General features: G+C 41.6%; 1 protein-coding gene across 8 annotated transcripts in view; it reads right to left on the bottom strand.

Moving 5' to 3' along the window:
- EYA1 (EYA transcriptional coactivator and phosphatase 1) overlaps positions 1–22,281 on the bottom strand; it is a 151,088-nt gene that overhangs the window by 38,009 nt on the left and 90,798 nt on the right. For all 8 annotated transcript variants that reach the window (XM_070392137.1, XM_070392138.1, XM_070392139.1 and 5 more), the window contains one exon: positions 5,367–5,456. In XM_070392137.1, coding sequence (XP_070248238.1) covers positions 5,367–5,456 — 90 coding nt within the window. The remainder of the gene's footprint in view (positions 1–5,366; positions 5,457–22,281) is intronic.

The raw sequence follows: 22,281 nt of genomic DNA, 5'->3' as shown, positions 1-22,281 counted from the left end.
TAGAAACTAATTATTTTTAGTTTCCTGTATATGTCAAATCTCCAAAAAATAATATTTTAAATCTCATTTTATTCATTGTAGTTTATTCCTTAATGCACTGTCCCAAACTCCTAGGACAAAGCTGAGTATGGAGCCAGCAGAGGGCTTCCTTATTTTGTTTCCATTTCTATGATAATCTGCCTCTATTATTTTATTGTTAAGAACAATGTTGGCTGTTGGTATTAGGTAAATATCTTTTATTACGTTAAAAAGCTATATACTTTGACTTAACTTTCTGATGAACATCAGAATTAAGAAAGTCTTTGAATACATTTTCGTATTTCTATTTCTTACTTTAGATAAAGATGACAGAATCTTGTGGAAAATGATGAAGAAATAAGAAGAATGCCTAAAATTATCCAGTAGTAATGACAATGGATGAAATATGGGAATTGTTTCTTTTTGGCTATCAGTTACAATATAGTTAAATTCAATACACATTCATTGAGTCTAAAACACATGGGTTGCTTCAAAAACTCATTTTGCCCCTAAACTGAGGATGTTGATGGTATTTATGTTAACTAAAAACATGGACAAGGCCAAGCAACCTACCCTAGAACGTAGGGAGACAAAGTCAACTCTTGCCTTCAGTGGGGAAGGAAAGAGCAATCGCTATTGTATTCTCAGATAACAGACAAGAACTCAACCTAACAAACACACATTTCATGGTATAAGGAAGGATTCTGGGTGCTATGGAGGATGTTATGAGGATTAAAACAAATGTGTGATCCTTTATGTTTGCTAAATGGATCAGGAGAAAATAAATACGTATACAAAGCCTGTGGACAGAGCTGAGCATGCTGAGTGGCATATACGTGTGTGTGTGCGCGCGCGCGCGCGCGCGCGCGCATGGATGTTTGGTGTGGAATCACTGATCTGCCCCAGGCTTCCATGTAAGTGGTGCTGTGTGCAGAGGGAAGGAGAGCACAGCGTAGGCTCCTCCTCAAGTGTCTTTCTTTGCAAGCACGGAACCCTTTCCCTGGTAGCGGGATCTGAGCCCCAGCACCCACACAGGCCGGAGCCTGGGCACCAGAGGTTCTTCCTGTTCATTTCTAGAGACTAACGAGCTTTCTAGGTGAAGTATATGTTTTTCAAGTCAAAACATCAGCTTCTGAATTAGTTTTAAACGTTGACACTTTTGGAAGCAGGAGCATCTGGTCACTATCTACCAAACGCTTCCCCAGCAACAGAAGCTACTGAGCATGGGCGTGGCTGACAGTAAAGAGAGATTCCTTTCCCACCTGAAAATCGACTTACAAACAAGACCTATGAAAACAATTGAGATGATAACCTACGTTTTACAGTAATCAGATATTACTGCAAATTTGAAGACTGAATTAAACCAAGGGGAAACTAATTGCTTTGCTTTGTTAAAAGCAATCCTTACGGCGCTCTCCCTTTCAGGTGTGGCATGACTTTGAGACTGTCCACTAAGCCTTCTTTTGGCCTGTGACTCATCAAACCCAGGCTCTACAGAGACCAGAACCTTCTGTCCCAGACCTTTTCTTAACAGAAAAGATAAACACAAGAGGCTACAAGAGCAGGTGCTCGAAAACGGGGCCTGGGACAGGAGTCCACATATCGAAGGCCCGAGAAAGGGTGGGAGTCTTCACCTTCTAATCCGGACACCGAAGAATCCTCTAACTAACCAATGCACAACCCACAACCCACAACACCAACGCGCGAGGAGAGTGCAGGAGGGAGCTCCCACGCGGCTTCACATGGACTGGGGACTGTGCTCACGACACCCTCACAGGTCCCTGTCTCACCAAGGACAAGAGGAGGGCGCCTGCTACTTCCCAACCCTGGTCCCTGAGGGAGTGGTAGGGCTGGCAACCCCAACGCCTGTGAAATGGGGTCACTGAACACCAGGCGGAAAGAGAAAACTCAACATCAGCTTACGCCTTATTTTTATTTAGACTTATATCCATCTTGATGAAATATTTTCCTTTAATTGTGGAAAAACCTAGCAGGAGAGCTGACCGACGCAAGCTAAACTGAAACGTTATTGTATACAGAAGGCCTGTCCTCACTCTGTTTGCAGATTGCCTTCCCACGAAAATCCAACAGAAAGAACTCTTTCTCCATTCAGTCAGAAAGAGTCATACGTTACTAACGGAGCTGAAAAAACCCTCCAGTTCCATACTGTCATTCATAAAAAATGATTTCCATCTAAGCATCATCGTGTTGCACACAGAGACCTTTTGGTAAGACGATATGCTAGTCAGACTTAGAAACAGGAAAGCCAGAAGTACACCAAGTCTACACCCTTCTCTGATGGGGAACTACTATTTCCTTTGATAATTATGTCCCCCTGTCACTCATGTTCCTTACCTTGTCAAACATATTTATTAGTACCCAAAGTCCAAAATTTCCCCTTTGTATCTTTTCCCTGGAGTGGCAACAAAATTAAAGTGTGATTGCTTTTATGAATAACTGTCACTGACAAGATGACCAATGACTTTTACAATGAAAACAACTGACTTTATTTCATAAAGGACAATTAAGATGTTTTTAAAATACTTTAAAATCATATCCCAAATTTCCTAAAGACTATCCTAATAACCATTTTAAGTGCATGGCCATTCCTCGATAATACAAGGTCAGGTACCGGAAGGTCCTCACATCATGTATTTCATTGTTCAAAACCTCTCATAAGCCAAAGCTGTGAACAAACCAAACTACACAGAGGGACTAGCTGGAGAAACGTTAAGATTGTAAAAGAAAATGAGGCCAAATGTCAACAATAAATTCAGACATCACACTTGAAGCTAACAGATAGTTAACCTCCTTGAAGTTACTTGTACTCTTGATCTTAAAAAGCTAAAAACGTGCAATTTAAATATTCCTCTCCTCTACCATAGCATTGCTAACTGGAGTGTGAAATCAAGCATTACCACATCGTTTCTGCCTGATGAGATAATTTTGGTTTTCTTAGGAGGATTATGCCAATGCACTTATTTTTGCCAGAAAATAATTTTACTTTTTATTTCGCAAGAAATATTTGCAATGACCAATTCCAGTTGTGTTGACTTGCAAAACTATACGATGAAAGATTGAAATAAGTATAAGAACCAATTTATTTTTATAGAATATTACTCAAGTTTAGAGCAAGTAAACAATTTCCAAAGATAGAGGCTAGCCCTAACCGGTTTGGCTCAGTGGATAGAGCGACGGCCTGCGGACTGAAGGGTCCCAGGTTCAATTCCAGTCAAGGGCATGTACCTTGGTTGCGGGCACATCCCCAGTAGGGGGTGTGCAGGAGGCAGCTGATCGATGTTTCTCTCTCATCGATGTTTCTAACTCTCTATCCCTCTCCCTTCCTCTCTGTAAGAAATCAATAAAATATATATATTTTTAAAAAGACAGAGGCTAAATGTATCTTTTATACTCTCGCTGATACCTTTATAGTTTTCTCAAGTAAAATGACTTAAAGCCAACTTCTGTAAAGTTATAAGCTTAAATAATTTTTCCATTGTTTTCATATTTGGTTGAATCATATCTTCCTTCTCTTTTCTCCTTTACTTCTCATAAAAAAAAACCAGTCCTCGTGCCAAGAATAGAATTTGATATTTGAATAACTGTGTAGACCCCCTAGTTATTTTTTTAAAATTGGGTTGATGGAAAAACTATATTCTTTCCATCCCTAACGCAGAACTTTTAATATATACATTTATTTTAGACACTCTTTATATGCAGTTTAGTATGAATAATGTCAATAAACAATAATCGAGCTATATTAAATCAAAACTAAGTTTGGAAGTTTATATTATACCAAGTTTGCCCAACTTCTCACTTTTCACCACATAGTTTTGGCACGGTATAGACAAGTGATGGCATTTTTTAAAGAAGGTAGAGTTCAAAAACAATAGCAAATTACTGCTAATTTCTTCTTGATGGGTGCTATTAACACTTATTAACATCAATAAGAGGAACAAGGTTGTTTCCAGCACAAAATATCGGTCTAATCTATATCATTTAGAAACAAATGAAAACTTTGGAAAGGAATTTGAAAGTACCAGTAAAATATAACATTTTTGTGTGCTGTTCTTTGATGAAGTGAATCACAACCATAAATCAGAAACAGCTTTTGAAAATAAGTATGACTATCAAGCTTTTCTAAAGGCAATTCTAAACTTGTCACTCACTCGAAACATTTCCACCTTAGAAAGTACTAATGCCTTACATGCCATTTCCTTAAGGAAATCGGACACTTTAAAAGGCAAAAATCTTTTGTCTTTTACCCTAAGCATAAAAAGAAATATTTCAGTAGGAATGGAAGAAAATGAAGCGCATTTAAATAATCTCTTTGCGCTGGAAGTTGCCAATTCGTCTGTGAGCAGTTTCACTGCAGATGAAAAGAAATCAAAATACAGGGCAGATGTTGAACAAACCACATTTTCGTTCTGTCACACACGGGCATTTTTCAAATGATTTTGGCTCATCTATTAAATAAGGTGCATTTTGCTTGATTTTGAAAAGGGAAACATCAGGAAATATTTAAAGGCCAATTGCTGCCAATTAACTTCGATCAGTAAAAGTTCTACTTGAATCTTTCAGATTCTTCTCTTGTCTGAAAAAACATACATTTATAAAATCTAGCAAAACAACAACTTGATGACTAATGGCTGTTAGCAGCTCCACCACAAGCTCGCTTAACAGCAGGATTTAAATAAACAACTGTCTCTATTAAGAAGGGAGTGTAATGTAGTTATAGTCACGTTGTCTGAGAATGGAGATATGAAAAACAATATTCTTTATTCTTAAGAATGCTGCTCATCGAGACCATCACGTTTGTCACTGCCCATAACACCTTCAATGAGCCATCTGACACGTTTCCCCCCAAATGATGATGGACAAATAAAATCATCAGCAGTTTCACATGAGAAGTCCTGGTGCCCTAACAGCAGAGGCCCGACTGAAATGTGATGCAAACGACAGGGCCGGTGAAAAAGGAAAGCACCCAATGGAAGACAGTGACAGCCTGACATGAACGGCATATGCAAGTATCACAAGCTCTGTTGGGTTCTAAAGGCAATTCATCTCTACCGTGACAATGTAACTGAGAAATCTGTAGTTTCTGCTAATCAACACAACTTAATATTTAAGATCTTTGACCTCAAATTTTCATCCTTATCAATGGTTATGTGGCAATCTAATTTTGAAACACAACAGTCCATGTAAAGCATAACAAATACCATGAAGGCAAAATGCATTACTTTGCCTCATTATCCAAATTATATATTCAAAAATAATATCCCCTTTTTAAGACCAATCATCCATTTTCAGGCATCCAATATGAATTTTATATAAAAAACTGAACTTACTTCTAAGTCATTAAAAAATAGATGTGTGTCTGCCAAGTTGAAAATCATTTCTTCCATTCGCAGTCCAAGGGAAACTGAAGTAGGTGGATCCTAAAAGAAGAAATTTTACAGGTCAAGAACATGTATTCTTCAGGTTACATGAACTATATTGTCACATTAAGAGGGAGTGAGTGTAGGGAAAGGCCCAAAGTGATCGTCGGGCGGCTTGGGCTCTAGTTGCCTTTGGTGTGCATGATTTCTTCTATATGCAAACTTCAATGATTTATTTTATTTAAAAAGTTCCCCTAATGTTGTTGGTACTTTGCATAAGGAAGAAACAACTTGCTGCTTAATATATTACAAAATATATAAAATCTAGGGTTACTTAGACATATAAAGTAGAGGAAATTCAGTTTCGCACTTATGTTTCAGGAGCAAGAAAATCAGTGAATCAAGAAGACATTGCTTACGCTACACCACAATCCATTAAACATGTCTAAAAGCATTACCACAAATATTAGAAAATAGATACAATATAGATTCACTTCTGAAGGGCAGTGAATACTAATTTTACTGCAGAGGATAACTATAATTTTTTATTGATTCAGACTGCCTGCCAATTTTGAGTATACTTAAAAGTAGGAAGTGATGGCCACTCTGGCACCATGCCACCTGGCACCATGCCAGCTCCGGGAACATATTTAACATTCATGTGACACGATCCAGTCAGCAAACATCCAGTACTATACACAGAGAGATCCAGTGACTTCTACCCAATGCCTCACACAACCCATACCCTGATGACATTTACTGGCACTGAGGCAAACTCGGGGGAATATGGAGATATTTGCAGATTTTATGGTGTTGCTGTATTCCTAATATATCACACTGAGGAAGCAAGAGGGGTCATGGTGAATATCCTGCATAATCATAAAGAAGGAAAAATAATTTCTGTTGAGGAAGTATTCAAGGATGTAATGTGCGTGTTTGAAAATTTTATTGACATTCTAATAACAATACCAACTTTCACAGGTCCGACACTGTCACATTTTCCCAAAGAACAATTATTTCTGATATACTGTTTTTTATTATTACAGCAAATTTTTCGGAGAAAGGCGGAATCTACCTCACTATCATTGATCAGGGAAATTGTAACTAGAGAAACCATGCCTTCACATAGGGCATGCATCTGGCTGGGTGCACTCTGTCTATCACGCATCCTTGAGTCTTATGTTACAGTCAGAGACACAAAACCCAGAGAAAATAAGATTCTTGTTTTCTAATACTGTCCGACGTAAACCTTGTATGTTTTCTCTATTGTCTTCCTTCCAAAGCTCGAGACTTGCTTGGCTTACTCTCTACTGTCCGTGTATCCACAGTCGATCATCCCGAGTGTTTACCCCAAGTGCCACTCATGGGCTTTGGGAAGTCGCAGGAAGTGACAGGGAAGAGCCCCTGGCACTGAGCTCACTTGCCCTCTACTTGACCCTCAGTTTGCTCATCTAATAAGTCAGATGGCTAGATGCAAACACATTGTTCTCATAGAATAAATGGAATGATTTTTTTTCTTATAATAAAAAAAATTCTCATCTCTTAATTTGGCACAATCATACCTGCTTGTACACCTGGGGAGAGCGGGCCTGTGATGGGGTGAAAGGGGCAGAGACTCCTTGAATGCCTGCCAGGGGCCAATCAACTGTGGCAAGGGAGGCGGAGTCAAACCTGCCAACCCCGCCCACCCACAACACTAGCCCCGCCCACTCCTTGCCAGCTCCACTCAGGGTGGAAATCCCAGAGGAGGGCTTGGCACCTCTGGTCTCAATTCCTCTCCTGCGCTAGGCCTCCTCTGCCTGCTGACTGACTGGAAAGAAGGCAGAGAACACAGAATCGCCAAAGGTCGGGGCTTAGGTTGGCACAGGGTTTAACAAACGCCCCGGGGTTTATGAGGGCAGAGAGGAAAGACACACCAAGGCCACTGAAAGTGCAAGAGCTGTGTGGGAGGGACCGCAAACCCTTCCCTCAACTCCCCTGTGCGAGGACTCACACGCCTTAGCCCTCTCCAACTGTCCCTGTGTACCACCACCGAACACCGATGAAATTGCATTGGTTGAGAAGAATTAAGAACAGTTTACAAATAAGTAAAGGCAAACTCGCGCTGCACGCTGCTTTTATGGGGAATGGCTCACTTGCTTCCATTCGCAGTATTAGCAAGCATGCTGGAAAGGCACATATTCAAACATACCCCGGAGCAGAATTACCAGTGGGGGGAGTTCAAACAGCTGTTTCTAAAGCAAAACACCTGACGGAGGTGTTTACTCCCTCTTGTTCAGGCCAATAAAAGTGCGCTGAGTTGTCGCATAACCAGGCCCATGAATCTTTTTATGTGGCGCGCAGAAGAGTTTCACTGCCAATTCCGGAATTTATGTGCCATGGTATTGTTACTTTTGAAGGAGTATTATTCCTCCTTGATATGGTTGCTTATTTATGCCGCCATCAAAAGAACTACTGCATTGTTTGCTAATATATAGCATATTTAACTTTTCTTCATAAATTAGAGTAATGGCTTGCCAGTCGGAATACTAATAAATTTTAAAGGCTTGTTCAGTCTCATGGTCAAATACGACACAGATGTTGGCCTTATTTACCTCTGAATGTTTTTCTCTTTTGTTATGAGCTTTCATGCCTCCACAGTGTCTATCCCTGCCACTCCACCATCTTATGAACCGTCTACTACACCAAGAGAACAGTTTTCAGATTTAAGTGGAATGAGAGAATTTTAGAATAGGAAGGGGCTCTAGTTGAGGGAGCAGTGTTTATCAAATGTTTTTCAAACCACAATCCACAATAAAAAAAAAAAATATTTTACACCATGTTCTAGAAATACTGTCTCCTCGCCCCCCTTCTCTCTCTCTCTCTCTCTCTCTCTCTCTCACACACACACACACACACACACACACACACACACACACCACAGCTGAAATAAAGTTTGGCAAAAGGAGCCTTTGCTCACTGCGTGGGGGGTACTCTGATAATTCCCATTTCATAGCCCACTGACGTGTCACAATCTACAGTTTGGGAAGCTGAGCGGGGGTGGGGGGGTGGGGGGGAGACACCCACTTCTGATTGGAGAGATGGGAAACCTGGCGGCGGTGTGATTTGCTTGTGGTGACAGAGCTGGCAGGGCGCAGAGCCGTCTCACACGCAGTGTTTTCCCTGAGAGCAAATGAGCAGAAGAGCAGGCAGACGAGCGTGTCCGCAGATTTGCCTACACGTTCTGGCATGGGAGTTCTTCTCACATCGAGGTTCACTTTTATTTTCCTGTTATCATAATCTTCTAATACTTTCCTAAGTTCTCAAACATGTCTGACACAAACCAAATGCGACAAAAGCTCACACTGGACAGTTAATAAGTTAGTCATGGCTTGATGGCTTTTTTGGGCATATTTAGAAGAAGAAAAACACACACTTTTTTTTTTTTTTAAGACCAAAACTGAGATGGTCGAATCACCACATCTCTGGCTTAGTCTTACTTTTCTTGTGCTTTTTGCAAGAACGAATTCCGGGGCTGCAGTTATGAAATGGTTGCTTTTGAAACACCATGTTTTGTTTGATCACTTTTGAAAAATTATACAACTTTGCTTCCACATCAAACAAACATCTCTTTTTAAGTAAACTTTTCTGCCAAATCTTTCCATTCTTTTCTGAACTTGACCCCTCTGTGGCAGTGGCCAGTGCTGTCCTATCTTGACATTTCTCCTTCCCTGGTGCCTGTCACATCATCGATCTTTTCTGAACATCTTCCTGGAATCGACTGTCCATCACCTGTTCTTAATGGATCCTGGTCCCTAGGAGTATTTCCACCCATTCCTCACTCTACTCACAGGCCCTGCGGACCCCACCCCATTCATGCCCCAACCACCGCTCCTCTCCCCTCTATTAAATCAGGTCAAGTGCAGGCTCACACACCGATGACCTGTTGGTGATTTCTACTTGGATGTCCTGCACAGCACCTGGCACTCAATGTGCTAGAAATTGGAGTCATCATTTCCCCTGGAACCCACTGTGTTCCTTCTTCAGGAGAACAGCACCCTACCAGCCCCAAACCTTGGCATCTTCTAAACAGCCTCTCTTTCCCCCACATCAAGTCAGTCTCAACACCCTGCCCCTTGGACCTGGAATCCACGCCTTCCTTGTAGTCACCGCCCCGTTAAGTTCCCAGCCATGCGTCTGTTTGGGAGATATCTTCAACCGGCTCCCTCAGGGGCTCTCAGCCCAGGTGTCACCATGTCCGTCCCATTCTCCCATCTCTTTTAGGAAACATCCAAACACGTCAGCAAGCACGGGGCCCACAGATGTCTGGCTCTTGTTTACCTCCCCAACACGCGACCTAGTTATAGTTTAATCATAACATCTTTTCTTCAAAAGATGACTAGGCAGAGGCCTAATGGAAAAGCGAGGTGGCTCTGATGGCAGTTCCCACCAAAGATCTTAAAGAAAACTGGGGCGAGCATCTCCACTGGTTCCCCACATTAATACACCGAGGGCTCTGACCCAGCCGGTGTCCTCACCCCCTGCATCCCTGCGCCCACAGTGCTCCTCTCACGCCCCTGCCTCAGCTCAGTCTCCTCCCTGACTCCTCCCACCGGCTCATCAGTGCTGGGTACCTCAGCTGTACGTGTACGTGTCTAAGGAGGGCAGAGACTTAGCCCTACATCCTTCTCTCTACATCCTTAGGACCTAACACAATGCCAGGCACAAGGGCTTTCCCAGTTTGGTAGAAGAACAAACTGGGAAAAGCAGTAAATAGAAATACAGGGTACCCCTCCAAAATGTGTACACACACTTTGAATAATTCTAAAGGCAGTGTTTATCAAAATACATTTTTTTTTTCAAAATGGAGCTATCAGCTGTTAAAGTGTGTATATATTTTTTGGGACACCTGGTGTTTCAAATAATTCCAATGAAGAAGAAAAAATATAAAATTTGATCTTTAGTTGCTATTGTTTAGTGTTGGGAAAAATAAATTCCTAGTTACCTAGATTAGGCTACACAAAGAGACATTTGAACCCTAAAATCATTTCAGCGACATAGTATAGTATTAAACATGTTTACTAGTGATGCCTGATTCATTTGTACCTGGTTAAAGAGCAGCCCACTTTTAGAATCGCTGCTTACAAAACCTCCTTATCTACTTAATGAAGTGGGTAATATTAGCATAAGATCAGCAGCCAATTAATTTTTAAATGCAATTGGTGGCATGCATTACATTTTGCAAAATGTATTCTTATGTGCTCTGCAATTTAGTTCCCTAGTAAAACTTGGATAGTGCAGTGGGGAGGCTTGGAAAGGGAAAAAACAATCAATTGCTTTACCATTCTTCTTATTTAATAAAGAAACAGTGCAAATTTACTATAGCTCTTTGTAACGGAGACTTTCTTTAACCAAAACAAAACAAATAGCATCCAACACAACACACACACACACACACACACACACACACCGCAACACAACACACACAGGAATGAAATTTAACCCTGCTCCTAAATTATTTTAATACTGTAATGAATTGCAAATGTCTTCTTAAAGTCATGAAAATGAAGGAAAGGAAATAGTCGCAATGCTAGGCTACCATGGCTGTTGTGGGTTAAACCAAAGAGAATTATTTCTATTGAACAGAAAGCAACACTAGGTAGAAAACTTAAATAACAATGGAATCTGCCGAGGGGAGACTCAGGCCTAAAAAAATCGTTTTGTTTTCATCCCCTGTCAAGTGACCTTTAATTACCCCTGGCCTCCAGGTCTTCTCTTGTTCCTAGAACACAGAACTGCCCTCAGAGACTAAAGTTATCATCATCCCACCTGACATCACCAGCATTACGTGGGACCTATTGTGATTCCTTTCCTGTTCCTTTCTCCCCAGCCTGATCACTGCTATTATACTAGATCTTCATGTTATGAAAGGTTTAAAAAAGAAAAAAGGAATTCTAGACAAAGTCAGTGCGCAGCAATGCTGACCTGAAATTCAGTCTTTAGAGAGATTTATGTCCGTCAGTGTTGCTGTCACATGTTAAAAATCTATAATCTGATTTGAGGTGAAGAAAAGAAAAGGGTGTCTATAAATACATATGAACTAGGATATGGCCTCTTATTGCCCTGTTTTGTTTTATAGAGCTGAGGTATTTGATAAATGTTAAGAGTCATTTTAAAAATATTCTTAGTAACCACAATCCATAGCAATTCAGAAATATGTTTTTACCAAGACTCAGCCACCCGGTGAAGACACTGTTGCTCCTGCAGGCGGTCCTATTTGCTTCGACATCTAGTAATTGCCTTAGGATGACAAGGAGTGACACTGTGCAGGGAGTCTACGATGAAGCCATCCCGCTCATCTACACACTGAAGGAGCTCTAACACTAGTGCTGACACAAGGCATTGTTAGCAGGGGCACTTTTGCTACTCAACACAGATATTGAAAAAGTTTCTTCCAAAATAATTGTGCTCAGGACCTGAGGGAAAGAGTTCTTGCATGCACACAGGTCAGAAAAGCACCCCAAATGCACATTCTTATAATGGTCATGCCACCGGCTTTGCTTAGATAAATCACACTGCACCTAGAAACTTCTGTGCATCAAAGGACCCAATTAGCAACCTATGAGTAGGAAAAAATATTTATAGCTCAGATATCAGATAAGAGGTTAATATCCAGGAAGACTAAAGAACGACAACTCAACGGTAACAATAAAAAACTACTTTAAAAATGGGCAAAGGACTTGAATGGCTATTTCCCCAAAGATGATACATAAATGGTCAACAAGCACATGAAAAGATGCTCAATATCACTAACCATTAGGGAAATGCAAATCAAAATCACAATGACATTCTACCTGACACCCATTAGGACGACTATGAAAAACAGACAGACAGAAAGCACGGTGTTGATGAGGCTGTGGAGAAACTGGAACCCTTGCACACTGTAAACGGTGCTATGGAAAAGAGTCTGACCATTCTTTAATAAATTACTTTAATAAATTAGGCACAAGTCTACTTCTGGGCATATACCCCAAATAATTGAAAGCAGGGTCTCAAAGAGATATCTGTACATCCATGTTCATAGCAGCCTTGTTCAAAATAGCTAAATGGTATAGGCAACCCGAGTGTCCACTGACAGAGGAGTAAACAAATGTGGTATAGCCATACAATGGAGTATTAGTCAGCCATGAAGAGGAAGGAAATTCTGACACAGAATTCTACAACACGAAGGAAGCTTGAGGAGATTACGCTAAGTGAAATAAGCCACTAACATAGAGACCAACACTGTCTGATTTTACTTAGATGAGGCACTTAAAGCCATGAAAATCATTAAGATAGAAAGTAGAGCAGGTTGTTGCCAGGTGCTGCAGGAGGAGAGCCTGAGGAATTGTTTCCTGGCTACGGACTTTCAGTTCTGCACAATGAAAAGAGTTCTGGGGATTGAACAACAATGTGAATGTACTTAATGTTCCTGAGCCGTACACTTAAAAACTGCTAAGGAGGTAGAGTTTATATTATACGCATTTTACCATAATTAAAATAAAAATGTAAAACAATTGGAGAAATGTAATTGTTGATTAGACATTTAATGATATTAGGAAATAATTATTAATTTTTCTAAATTGCTGAAGTACTGAGTATCACCTACTATTTCTATTCTAAAAAACTCTTTCAATGGAGTCTTAAAAACATAATGAAATATATACAAATAAAATAATACCTGGGATTTGCTTTGAAAAATAATCTTAGGGGAGGGGAGGGCTGTGGTAAGGATACAGACACAAAACGAGGACCTTGGACTTCATAACTGCTAAAGCTGGGAGAGGCTACACTGGGCTTCGTTACACTCTCCCATCTACTTGTGTTTAAGAAGTTTCTATAGTTGAAATTTAAAAACTATTGAAACTATATGAAAATATTTGCCAAGACAAGATTGGTTGTCTTTGGTGGGTGTAAACATGGATTAAAAAATATCTCTTTTGAAAATGTGAAACACACCCAAATCTAAAATGCCAAAAAGATTTTAAACATTAAAATCATAAGAACCAAGCAAAGCTTCCCAGTATGTCACCGTTTATAAAAAAGAAGGTCTTGGGACTCGCTTGGCAATCTTGCCCAGACTTAGGCGAGGTGTAGCATACACACAAGAACATGCATCAAACACTGCTTTCCCTGTGTGAACGCCACTGATTTGTATCCTATGGGATGTTCTTATACTAGAAAGTCAGAGGAATGCCCACATTTATAACAGGACCCACATCGCATACATTTTGGAACAGCAGTGTCACGGGCAACACTGATGGGCGGCAAAGGAGAACTCCCGGTGTCACGTAAGAGCAGCACCCGGGGAGGGGCATCTCACTAGGGCCGCTGGCATTTCGGTTTTGGTTGTACAGCTCTGTGGATCCTGGTTTTTCTTGATGCACAGTGCTAGGGTGACCAATTGACATCCTATTATGGGCCACTTCTTCAATGATTGTAGCTACTAGAGAATACTTGTCATGAATTATACAGGCAGACTGGTTGCCTGAATTCCTTTAGGCATCAGAGTCTGTGGTTTCACTCTTTGTGGATTTAAAGTGGCATTTAGTTCAGAATAGTTTTGCCCCATGAAGGACTGCTGTGGAAGATTCATTCATTCCCTACCAGCAGCCTCCTTTGTTCATTTATACACTCCCTGAAGGGAAGAATTATGGCGAGGCACCTCTGACACTACTATGTATGTGTTCAATCCCATATAAATAAAAGGGTAATATGCAAATTGTCCCCTCGACCAGGAGTTCGACCAGGGGGTGGGGCCAGCCCACCAATCGTCCAGGGCCCCTCCCCCCAACTGGCCCCTCCCCTGATCAGCTTCCCTACCCTGATTGGGGGCAGGGCTGGCAGCCCAACCTCCCGTGTCCCCTCCCCCCAAGCTGGCCCCATCGACCCAATGGGCTGGCCAGACCCCACCCATGCATGAATTCATGCACTGGGCCTCTAGTAAATTATAAAAGACTGACTTTTCTGAAAAACTTGTTAGTCTCAGGCCAGGAAACAAAGGGTGACTCGGCAGAAGAGAGGTGGGTAGCCAGATGTGTAGTGGGTACTGTGGCCCATATAACACCAAAGGCTTTGTGTGTGTAACTTTAAAATTGTCAGTACAGTTTCCTGAATTACCTCATGGATGGTTTCAGTGATCATTACTTCATCTAAACTACTATAGATCATAAGGCTAAGCTATTGGGTACCATCTACTGCTTTTATTTTGACAAATTCTTTTGATGGAGTCTTCAATTTGGGCAGTCCTCACATGGAGACCACACGGTATTAGCACGGGATCTCACCCAATGGGACACCACGGTGAATGCCTCCAGGTCCCTGGTGAGGAGGGGCAGTGATCAGGATGAAGTTCATGCTGCTCAAATTTTATGTTGAGAAATATGATAGTTACATCTGCATTGCTGATTCCTGTATTTGTTCATGATCTTGATCTTAACTATCTTTTAAGTAAGCATTGCAAACACTCATTCCCACTTCTCACTTCCAACCTTCAAATGGCAATTTCATCTATTTTAAATGCCACTCCCAGAATTGAGGCTGATTCAAAAATGATTTTCAGAACCTGTTTTCATTTAATTTCTCAAAAATTCTACTTTGGGTTCGGAGTGTCCATGGTCCTTTGAGCCTCAAACTAGATAGAAAGTTTAAGGAAAACCTGTTTATCTTTTCTTGGGTTTTTAGAATAGGATCCAGAATATTCTTCTGAGTATAAAAATAAAATGCCTTCTCCTTTCTCTAAAAGTCTTAAAGCTAACAACTCATCTAACCATAAAAATATTTCCCCCTTTTATGTAACCTTTAAATGATACACCCTGAGATTTTTAGCTTTGACTTAACTATGCAACAAATGCCAAATATCACATTAGATTATGTGTAATCTAAAAAGGACTGTAAGTCATTTCAGTTTTACTAAAAGAACAACTAAAAATAGCACCAATGCTAATAAGGAAGCGATATCTCTTTATTGTTTAGATGTACCCGTAAAGCATTAAAAGAAAAAAATCGTTTCTATTTTTAATGACGCTCTGGTTCCTATCCACACACCCTGGAACATTTTGCCCCCATTTTCTCTTTCTTTTACCATCTTATTTTTCTAAACTAAAAAGCAAAGAAATATTGAACAATTAAACCAAACACACAAGGCCACATAAATTTGTCCAATTTAAATTATTTCAGTTGAGGCCTTTAAGAAATAGTTTAATGCTCAAGTCACTGTTCTAGTTTTAGATAGCTACAGCATTCTCAATTAGCAGTTGGGTTCTACAAAGTGCCTATAGTGCTGGGGGCCCCCAAAATTAATTTTGTTTTTAAATGTATCTATTACTATTTTCAATTTGTAAATATATTTCACATGTCTGATAACTGTCTCCTGCATCTCTAGTGAGTCTGCATCCTCTTACATCTATGAGGTCCACTCTACACAAACGCCTAGCAATTGCTCTTCTACTTTGGATCAAAAAGTAGATCTATCATGTTTAAAAATTGCTGTTTAAAGAATTCACCTCAGGCTAGAAAGAGTAACTGGAAGATGGTTCATCTATTTCAGAAAATGTGACTAGTAACGCAGGTACTTACATTGTGAATGTATGGAATGAAATGTTCCCACACTGTCCTATGTGGGCAGCTAAGCCTCCTCTGACAAGCAGTGACTCGGAGGTGAGGAGGCCCAGTGCAGTGTGAGTGACACTGACAATGTGAGTCGGCTTATGAGGGTTTGTTAGTCACCGTGGAGATCTTGTAAATTGTGCTCAACTCAACAAGAAATCTTCGGGCAGAATCAGTCAAATGAAAGAAAAAAGTACCCATTTTGGACCCAGTAATCAATTTCTTATTTAGAATGCTAACATTACAGCCACAAATGGGGCCTGAATGTCATTGAAAATGATTACTCCCCATTCAAGATCTTTGTTTTGGGGGAAAAGAAGCTGAAAAACAAGAACGGGCACAGCGTAGAAGAGTGGCTTATTTTCAAAGCCCAGCGCCGGCTGCTCACAAGGAAAGGATTAACGGTAAGATTGAAAAGTAGCTCCCTCATCTGAGAGAAGAAAATATATGTTAAAACATTATTTCTTTTAAAAAATATCACTAGAAGTGTTATGTAAGTGATGCATACAACCTATGAGACCCCAACGGTCCACGGCTTACCTTCCACCTGTCTAAAGCTGTCAATACCACCAACAAGATATTAACTGTTTGTAACTTTATAAGGATCTCTTACGGGACAGCTGGCATGAAATGCCAAGTTTTAGGAGTTGGGCGTAGTTCTGATGACAATTAAGAAATAATCTGGATTATTGTGAGAGTCTGTATTCACATGAAATGTAAGTCACAGTTCAACTACTGGCGGAATGATTTTAAACACACACACACACACACACACACACACACACACACACACACACAATCCAAACTTGTGGTGGAGCTAATCAGGTCTTCTTTTACTGATTAGATATGTGACACTTGCCTGCTTTAATTTTCTCTGTACTTAAAGAGACTCCCTCTTTCAACATCAGGAAAATAATAGCCAAGTAGAGAACAAGAGAAAGAACCTAACCATTCCAAAGATTAGTTTTCATTGTGGCAAAAACCCACTGAAGCCCAAACAGGGGACCACTGCCAAGAAGGGGTACAAAGAGGGAGGAAGAAGAAGAAAGCCGGAGTAGACCTGGCCAAGTTGGCCTCCACACATAGGGGCCCTCACAGTGCCAACGAAAAGGCTAAATCCAATCACAGAGCCATCTAGATTTCATTTGTAACCATTCTCCTATCTCTCTCTCCTCCCTCAGGTTACAGCCCTTGCCTTAGGTCTTTATTATTTCCTACCAGGGGCACTGCAATAATCTCCTTTGCTATCAGATTAATCTTCCCACGTGTCCACGTCTAGCATGTCACTCCACTGCTTTACTATTGCTCACGGCATCCCCACGACTTCGGCACAAAGCCCTGGCACTGGGTGCTCCCTGAGGGCCATGGGCCAATCGGAAGTCTAGATCATATTCCCTGTGTGGTCAGTTAACAGATGTGCTTCCTTGGGCCAACTATTTCATTTTTCTGAGCCACAGTTTCCTCACTGGAAAAAAAAGAAAAGAAAAAGACTAATTGGATAATTAATGGAAGATAGCAGTGTAAACTGTAAACGCTGAACACAGACACAGCGTTTTTATTACCATGTCAGCACATTTTCTGCTGCCCATTTTCTGTGAGTCCGATTCACTAAATATCCTTTAAACATATGCAGCCTTTCGGGCTCTCATTTCCCTACGGGGCCTGTGCTCTGCTCCAACCTCTCCCTCTCCTGCTCCCTGGAAAACACAACAGTCACTATTGCCACTGCTTCCTCTGACCCCAAAGTAGGCAATAACAGCTCTTCCTTATGGAATGACTAGGAGTATTTTCTCGGGGCTCCCCACTGTGCTCCCAGCAGCCCTGTGATCATCTTGCCCCTCCAGATGGGAAGATTAAGACAGAACAAGTGGGACTCTGAGATGCTTGGTGCTTCTTCGGAGGCCCCAGAGCAAGGGAGCCCCAAGGCTGGCCAGTGCAGGCCGCACAGGAGGCTAGGGGGCGGTGATGGCCTGTGTTCATTCACTGCATTCCCGTTTACATGTACGCATGAGAGAGACCAGACTTTCTTCAATAAGGGAGCAGGAACATATGTATCAGTTATATACGGTGGGTCTTTGAATAACATCATTTCCTTATAACATTGATAAGAAAAAAATTGATTCCTGGCCAGGGCCACTGCCTGTGGAGTTTGCACATTCTCCCCACGGCTATCTAGGTTTTCTCCAAGGACTCAGGTTCCTCCCATCCCAAAGATGTGCACATGAGGTGAATGGCGTGTCCACAGGACAAAGTCCTGTGCTTCAGCGAGACCCTAGATGCTGACCCGTGGTGCCTGCACTGTGTGGACAGTCTAGTGGGCTGCAGTGTGGCTGCTACTGAATTAACTGTCCTGGTGCCCTAAAGGCAGGGCTGAAACTAATCAACATGAAGGAGGGCGGGGTGAAGGGGATCAATTGGCGGGCCAGGGGGAGGGGAAAGGAGGAGAACATCTATGATACTTTCAACAATTAAGATAAATTTTTAAAAAATGTGGGAGACGGAATCAGGAGAAGAGAGTCAGAGACGGAGATGTCACGATGGAGAGGTCAGGAGGATGCACTGTGAGAAGGATTCCCACTTTTTCTGGTTTTGAAGGAGGAGGGAGGGGCCATGAGCCAAGATTTACAGGCATCGCTAGAAACTAGAAAAGGAAAGGAAAGGGATTCTTCCCTAGAGCGTCCAGAAGTGAACATAGTTCTGATTTTTGTCCCATGAGACCATGTTGAGTTCTAACCTACAAAACTGTGAGATAAATAAATAAATGTTTGTTGTTTTAACAACAACAAAGAGCCTGATATAAATAAGGGTAGGCAAACTTTTTCTCCAAAGGGACAGTCAATAAATTATTTAGGCTTTGCTGGACATATGCAATCTGAGACACAGTTTTCTTCTGCTACTTAAACAGCCCTTAAAAAGTGAAATGACATTCTTGGCTTGAAGGCGCTCTGAAAGCAGGCCACGGACCAGATGCGGCCTACAGGGGATGGTCTCAATCTCGGATCTCGAGCTCTGGTACAGACATTTGAAACCAAAGAAAAAATAATATTTCATGACACCTGAAAATTACCTGAAATTCAAAATGGGAACCATAAATGAAGTTCTACTGGGACGCAGCCACGTTTGTTTGTTTACCTACTTCTGTGGCTACGTTGGCTGAGGAGCTGTGACAGCAGCTGGCCCACAAAGCCTGAAGTATTTCCCATCTGACCCTTTAGAGAAAAGGTCTGCCAATCTGCGGTCTGGAGGTTCCATGAGAGAGATTGTTCCGTTCAAGTGGCCAGACCCCCTGCAGTCCCTGGAGGACACGGGGGCTGGCTGCCCGGTGCCATGCTGAGAGCGCAGCATCTTCACCAGCCACCGTGGAAGGAGGTCATCCCTCAACAGATTTCGGAGCTTAGTGCTGCCCCCCAAAACAGGGGAAGAACAGCCATCTTTACCGGCCAAAGGAGTGTTCTGATGAAATGGGCTAGACCAGCTGCTTTCAAATTTGTCTTTTACCAACGTACTGAATACTCACTAGGGAAGTTTAGTTGATTTAAACTCACTATGACAATTGAGATCCTTGGAGAAGCCTGGTATATTATAAAACAAATGCCCAGGCAGCAGATATATGATCAATAGGTGATCTTTGCTGTTTTTATTATTGAGTTATTGCTGTAATTAGACACAGTGTGAGGCCCTTCAAATTCATGACACAACCCAAATCTTTCTTTTCCCCTCAGCTTTATTAAGATATAATTGATGTGACTTAATTCTTAAAACAATTTTGCAAGTCAAGTAGCCAGCATTATGGGTGAGGAAATAGGCTCAGTAGGAATAAATGATTTCCCAAAGGTAAGGAAATAAGCCAGTCACAGTAAGACAAGGCTCACATGATCTCACTTATATGTGGAATCTAATAAACAAAAGAAACTGACGAACAAAACAGATCCAGAGATATGGAAGAATGGAACAGACGAATCTGAGAGGGAAGGGAGGAGGGGGAGAGATTAACCAATGAATTTATATGCATATATGCATAACCCATGGACACAGACAGTGTGGTGAAGGCCTGGCATTGGTGGGAGCTGATGGAGGGGGTCAATGGGGGATAAAAGAGGGGCATCTGTAATCCTTTCAACAATAAGTTTAAAACAACAACAACAACCAAACAAATCAACAACCCCCTCACCTACACCGCCCCCCCCCCCCCCCCCGACCCTGAAGTCAGAGCTTGGATTTGAGTCTAGACCTATTTGAATTGAATTATGTCTGTCACATACTGGCACTTCATAAATTTGAAGACACGACCACATATTACTTACTCACTATGCCACATTCAAGTATTTGGCAGTCAAGGTTCAACTACATTAAGATATAAATAATATTTATTTTATGCCAGTCACGGTGTTCTGGTTTTTCACATTTGGTCTCTAACCTCTCCTAAGCATCAGTTTCCCCATCTGTATAATGGGCTTAGCAGTTTCAGAGCATTGGTGCTGAATTATATGAGTACTGGGCACATAGGAAATCCTTAACAAGGAGGGCCTAGAATTAAAAATACTAGGCTTTCTGTTGGCGTAAGTGCTTATGTTTAGGTTTTTGTGTTAAAATGAGGAGTGTACTAGGCCAGATCCATATGAGCAATGATAAAAGGTAAGTATTGGGACAATGAAGCCATTGGGTCTAGATATCTTGGGGAGTCCTTCCACAGAGGGGTATCAGCACAGTACTTATTTGGGATAGAAGTCTGGGGTGCTTGCTTTGATGTAACTGGATTATCTTGCCAAATTTTTTGTTGAGAGGACGTTTATTAAAGTTGGAGACAGTGAAACAAGAAAGGGCGTAGGACAGAACGAGCAATAGGAGAGAGACTAGAGCAAGGAGCCCAGGCTGGCTGCTTTGGCTAAGAAGTCAGAGAAAAGGGGGACTTAGGGACAGGCTCAGGGGGTTAGCCCAGGACGAGCTGCTGCTGCCCATTGCTGCCCAGGTTGCAAGGCTCTTGGGGTCCCTTAGAGTTGAGGAGAGGCATGCCTGAGGGGGAAGGAGAGGGGAAAGGGGAAGGGGTGGGCGCGCTGCTGGGAGGGAGAGCATGCTCTGATCTATTTTTTTTAAACAGGAGAAAAATCAAAGTTTAATATATGCTCATGGGGAATTCACGTCGGAATAACAATTCCATGAAAATTCCAAAATATATTGTCTATTTTTAAAAGAGCAGTCAACGAAAAAAATCAAGACTAGCTTTCTTCAGTGAAATTGGGGAATTTGGACTCAGTTTGAGAGCAACTTCTAAAAATGCATTAAACAAAGAAAGCTGGGACAGATATTATTTAACAACAACCTACTTAACAGGAACGCCCATGGGCTTTATTTTCCTGCTAAGATGCTGTTTCTCTTCTCTTCTCTTCCCCAGCCAAACCTGCCCTGGACCCAGCACCCTCCTTTAGTTCCCATCACCTTTGTTATTAAAACAACACTTCTTTATAACACCCAACATGCCTGCTTCCCAGAGCTAAGATTACAGGGAAGGTGGGACATTCTCAAACGTTTTTTTTTTTTTTTGGTACATATTGCTGGAACATGCCCTAATTTTGCATTATATCAACCAGATCCTGTGTCCCCTTACTGAATGGCCTACTCATTGAGTTGCCTAAGCTAGTGTGACTAAGCTACTTCTCAAGTGTCTGGTTCCCATGGAGACAGAACAGCTATCACATTGTCAGGCATTCATTTCTTTCTAGGCCTGGAGAGTAAGGCCCAGCCTTCCATGCGCCCCTTGACAATGCACAGGCACAAAGCACACCACGGAACATGCGCTCCAAGAAAGAAGGCTGCCTTTAAGACCTGAACTGCTTTAAGACCTCTCTCCTCAGCCTCAGGGGAGATGAAAGGATACGGGATGTTCTGATCATCTTGGTTATTATTATTGTCAGGAAGAATCCTTGTTGGACCACATTTTTACAAGGCATGATGATCAGATCTGAGAGCAAATTCTGCTCGACTCTCAAGTTCTCCAATGAAGAGAACATGAAGCAAGCATTCTCCATTGCTTCAGGCTACAATTCAATTAGCAATTGTGTTTTCAAAACCCATCTGGACCAGGACACAATGGCTGACCTTGAGCGTCCAGCACGAAGAAGGTGTGCAATAAACATTTAGTGAGCAATCAAGCTAAGAGCATCTCAGAAGCTTGTGATCCCGAGCTGGGCACTATTGACTCATCTCCAGCCCTGACTACAGCCTCATTCCTGGGCTCAGGATGTCTCACAGACATCTCAAA

The sequence above is a fragment of the Myotis yumanensis genome, unplaced genomic scaffold (genome assembly GCF_028538775.1).
Source record: "Myotis yumanensis isolate MYYU_CA2020_CCGP unplaced genomic scaffold, mMyoYum1.0.hap1 SCAF_15, whole genome shotgun sequence".
Classification (NCBI taxonomy): Eukaryota; Metazoa; Chordata; class Mammalia; order Chiroptera; family Vespertilionidae; genus Myotis; species Myotis yumanensis.
Note: the sequence above shows the minus strand (reverse complement) of the source record. Positions and strands in the feature narration are given on the sequence as shown.